At 51.6% G+C, this 5,070-nt stretch overlaps 1 protein-coding gene across 1 annotated transcript in view; it reads right to left on the bottom strand.

Annotated features, from left to right (window-relative positions):
- Positions 1–3,927: 3,927 nt before the first annotated feature.
- LOC144152499 (uncharacterized) overlaps positions 3,928–5,070 on the bottom strand; it is a 4,990-nt gene continuing 3,847 nt past the window's right edge. Inside the window, exon 3 of the mRNA XM_077683777.1 lies at positions 3,928–4,826. Within this exon, the coding sequence (XP_077539903.1) occupies positions 3,928–4,826 (899 nt within the window). The remainder of the gene's footprint in view (positions 4,827–5,070) is intronic.

Genomic DNA, 5,070 nt, shown 5'->3' with positions numbered 1-5,070 from the left:
AATGAAACGAGTGGCACGATTCTGGATTGATTCAAGCGATGAGGAGAACGATAATAAGTGTGGATCCCAGATAGCGGAAGCGTATTCGAGTTTAGTCCTAATAAGTGTTTTATAAAGCAGTAATTTCAAGGAAACAGGAGCTAAGGGAAAGTTACGACGTAAGTAGCCAAGCATGCGATTAGCATTGTTATAGCATCCTCGATTAACCGCACCGGTGCACACCGGGGCCTACCGGTGCGCCTTTTCATCCTCGATAAACCGCACCGGTGTGCACCGTCCGTCCTCGATCATAGCCTCGATAAACCGGGGCGCACCGTCGCGGGGCAATTTTTGGTTGCACCGCCGCGCACCGAGAGAGTCGATGGTGCGCCGGGGTGCAATCCCGAGATGCATCGCGGACGATGCCGGCGAAGGGGCTTCCTCCGCCGTCTGCTGCAGCGACGGCGCATCGCCGCACTCGTGTCAAGGCGGAAGGAGCTGTGTATTGTTACAGTGGCTAGAAGCCACTGTAGTATTGTTGCTGACAAGGATGGCAGGATGGCGTGCTTGTGAATTCATCGGGCAGCGATGCGACAGGCTCCTAACGGGCGGTAACAACGGCTAGAGATTGTAAATGAGACGCGAACTTCGTGTACTTCAAAGACGGCTGCATGCATTGCCAGACAGTTGGGGATTGACATTCGTTTCGTTCGATCGAATTATCATGAACTGTCACCGGAGTGCCTAGGCGATGAAGACCTACTTGTTTTGCTGTAACGGAAGGGCGGAACAAAACAGGCACTCGCATTATGGCTCAAACGAAGATGAGAAGCAGCTTGTATGTAGCTGTTTAGTGGAAGTGGTGGCGGTACGTTGTTCCGCATGTGTGACGGATTTAAGTTGTGCGTACATATAAACATTGGCCTTCAATAAATACCACTTTGTAATAGCGCTGTGTCTCATTACAGTGCTGTATTGCTACTTGTGAACGTTTTTATGAGTTGATTTCTTAGATTAAGAGATGGCGCCTGGGTAGAACCGCCCCGTTTGTCCTCGATCAACGCTCCGTGCCGGTACGCACCGTCGTGGGGCACTGTGCACCGCGCCGGTTTTGGGGGCAACACCGGTGCGTGTTTATCGAGGACGCTATTAATAATCTACGTGCGCTTGCAAAGAAAGGTTGCTACTGATATGAATGCCAAGGTATTTGTAGGTGTTAACTTTTGTGAGCGGAGTATTGCTAATTACGTATGGATAAAGAGAAGGGGGGTGGCGACTTAGAGAAACTTGCATTAGTTTGCACTTACAAAGGTTAAGCTGTATGGACCAGTCAAAACACTATGCTGAAACGTTGTCCAGATGAGTTTGAAGTTGCAAGCAATCGTTAGTACTAGATATTTCGCTGTAGATAACACAATCGTCTGCAAAAAGCCGAATTGAGGAACAAATATGATTAGGAAGGTTGTTCATATATATAAGAAAAAGTAGTGGGCCGAACACAGAAGCTTGTGGTACACCAGAAGTTACTACGAAGTGGGTTACTACGGAAGTGGGTTATTGAAGTGGGTTAAGTGGCCGCACCCCAAGCCCCAATCTGCAGTTCCATGAATGCGCGTTTCGGTGGGAATTGTCCGGCACCGGGATTCGAACCACGGTCTTTCTGCGCGCGAGGCGGATGCTCTACCTCTACGCCACGACTGAGATGGGTCCTGGGAGCCTTGCGAACGAGCCTACCGAACCACAAATTTACCCGCACCGAAGAAACCATGCAAAGAGCGTCATAAGGGCAGCGTATAAGCCCGTCTTCAACCTCGAAGTTTTGACCGTGATACGAACTGACAATAGGTGCAACACGAAGGGAACAAAATGGACAACCAGAGACGGATCTGGATAAAGGGGAAGCCCATTAAATCGATGCAGGGATGAAATAACATTTGGAGACAAAGAATGGCCTCGGGCAGCGCAGGACAAGAGCGGTTAAGGTCAATGGGAGAGGCCTTCGTCCTGCCGTCGACCTAAATAGGATGTTGATGACAATGACGATGAATAGGCCCTCAAATTTTGTCTTCATATTGCTTTTGAATAACTCGGAGAAACCACCCTGCCAGCACCAAGAGATGGGCTGGGAAAACAAAATCGGGACGGGCCATCGTACGGAAGGCCCTCTGAACATAAACGGCTGCGTGCCATGTAAACCTGTCCCCGATCCAGCGACTCCGCATTATAACTCTCCTATACCAAAAACACGGATCCAAACCTAGGCAAGAACAGGCGATATGGCAGGATCAAGTTCATCTGAGGAAAGTTCCAAAATTATGAGACCACAATGTACACCGACTCCGGCCTCTATGAAAGTACTACGAGGCAGCAGTTGTCGTAGTTGACTACTTAGGCCTTCTACGTACTTGTAGTTGACTACTTAGGCCTGCTACGTACACGGCCCTTCCACGTACGAGAACAAAGAAACGAAAGTTGGAGACGTCTTCATGGCAGTTCGACAAGCGAAAGTATCAAATACAAGCTTCACCATCATTGCAGGCTTTCAAAGGGCATTGGAGAGTTTCTGCTTGCAGAATATACCTAAACGCTTCGGAAAGATACTCCGTTCCACAATTCAGAAAATTAACGTCTCCTGGACACCCGGACACAAGTGCCTGGAAGAGAATGACGCACCGACCAAGAGGCACGCGAACCCACATACCGTGCTCCTTGCGACCACGACTACCGCACTTTCCTCCACGAAAAACGCCAAGAACGCCTCCTCATCCTACGCCTAGGAACACAATTTTCCCCGTGCTTCAAGGGGTCAGAATGCCGAAGAATCGCAAACTCGGTGGAAGATAAACCGACACAAGTATCTACAAATCGATGTGGGCGAAGATGTTCGGTGGGAACGTCCCGCATTAATCGGCGAAACATCCATCCTCTTTCCCGCAACCTTGTCATGTGCAAGGGTATACGTTCAAGGGAGAACAACTCAAACATTACATATTCCACTTCTGTTGAGACGTGGGAGGCAGCCTTGACCAGCTCGTTACCTCAAAATCAGTCCCAACTGATGAGAGGGCAAGGGAAGCAGCGGCTGCATACGGCGCCCTAGACCTTGAGCTCCCTACCATCGCTTTACCCCCTCTTCCCAAACTCCAACTCTCTCTCTTCAGAAAAAGCTGAAAGGCTGTCTGGCATACGCATCACATCATGAATACTTTCATACACTGGCATTGGCACCTTCTCGCTCAAACTGACCAAAACCCAGCCGCAACCTTTGACGCTCGCATCTCAAGCATCAGAAGCAGAGAGGGTCTCCCGGGCCACGGCGAATAAAAACCCTCGCTGCTAGTCTTTCTTCGCCGACCTGCATGCAGTGCTCGTGAAGCATAGATCGCTAATACGGAAACTGCGTCCGAAAACGCTCCCTGGGAGTCGAAGTAACGCTATGGCGTCTTGCATCTTAAGACCCAAACGCAGATGCCACCTGAACTTTTTTTGTAGCCTGGCATCTTTTAGACACGATAGTCCTTCTTGGGCTCCTCGAACGCGTAAATTTTGGTGTCTGTGTCTCTGTCCTTCGATTCATCCACTCGGCCAAAGTTGCTTTCTTCTTTCGTGCATTCGTTTTAAGGCTCGCATTGTTTTCCTTCGCTGTTTTGCGTTATCTCTTGTTACTTTGCATGTACTTTCACCGCCTTTGATGGTTTTCACATTCTGTTGTGGTTGAACTCTACAATAAACAAAAAGGGTTCTGTGGTTAGGAGGGGGTACTCTCCCTGTGGATGAGAACCGTGTACCAAACGGAAAGCGTGATATAGAAGGGTTGGGGGAAGTAATTTTCAAAGAAATTTGTTGCTCCTAATCAACTTGCCGTCACTGAAGGACAGAGCAGCAAACATTTATGGCAGTGAAGCAGCAGGGTGGCCTCCCGTCCATGGATTGCGGACAACTCCAGACTTAAACGAGCAGTTTGCACTTTTCGGCGGGATTCATGGCGTCTTCGAGACTGCAGCTCCAGGCGTGCGCGAAGGAAGGAGTGTTCCTCAGAGGAACCACAACCCGAAGCCTCGGAGGCGTCCTGGCGTCTTCAGCGAACTCCTGGCGCAGCTGCTCCGAGGACCCGCCCTCGCACAGGTCGGCAGTGTACAGGACGTGGAAGAGCTGCTTCGAGTTTAGAGGCAGGTTGAGCATGTCTCGCTGGACGGCGACACCGCTCTCGGCAACGTACTTCGAGAACTGCGCAACGGCGAGCCCTACGGCCGCGTTGTCCAGGAAGTCGTACGTCGTGGTAACGACTGAACGGATCTTCTGGTCGTGCAAGTTGTTGGACACGGTTCGGTACTGGGACTCCAGGCAAGTCGTCACACTCGCCAATCCTGCCGTGGTGTTGGGCATCCTTGGCAGCTCGGGGTGCGGGTACGAGTTGCGGTGCAGGGCGGCGATCAGGGCTGCCATGACGCGGGTGGCAATGCGCGGAGTTTGGAACAGGAGTCCCGCATCGGTGTCTGGGATACTGAAGTTGAAGAGCGCCACGGGGACGTAGACGGAGCGAGTCTCGTAGTCGAATTTCGGAAAGGTGGAAAATATGGAGCCTTTCCACTCGGGGTACGCCGCCGGGAAGCCGCCGCCCGCGATGCTCAGCAGCCTGCGCTCCGTGTTACTCCGGACAAAGTGCGAGTAGACGCTCAGCAGCTCCGCTCGGGTCCCGTCGGGCGGCGCGGCGGGCAGCAGCGCACTGGACGCCTCTCCGCTGTCTTCCCTGATCCAGGATGGATAGAATACTTCGAGGTTAACGTCGGCCAAGATGTTCCTAGCGTGCATCTTGTCGACGGCATCCATCCAGGTGAAATTGCTCACTGCCAGAAGAACGGTACTCTTGAGGTCGTTCAACAGCGCAGTGACCCTCTCAATGTTCAGGAGCCTATTGGTTGCCCTGAAGAATGCCCGCTGGTAAACGAACGGTACAGCATCTTCGAGCATCCTCAAACACGTCTTCCAGCGTGGCCATCGCAGCTTTTTGTTCCCGGTCAGCTGGCGCATTCTCACCGACGCTAGATCGACGAATTCCTCGCCAAACATAAGCGGCGAGATGTGAAGAAC

This window comes from Haemaphysalis longicornis, unplaced genomic scaffold, assembly GCF_048455015.1.
Source record: "Haemaphysalis longicornis isolate Haplotype H1 unplaced genomic scaffold, Haemaphysalis longicornis Haplotype H1 scaffold_9, whole genome shotgun sequence".
NCBI lineage: Eukaryota > Metazoa > Arthropoda > Arachnida > Ixodida > Ixodidae > Haemaphysalis > Haemaphysalis longicornis.
This window is presented reverse-complemented; position numbering and strand designations above follow the sequence as displayed.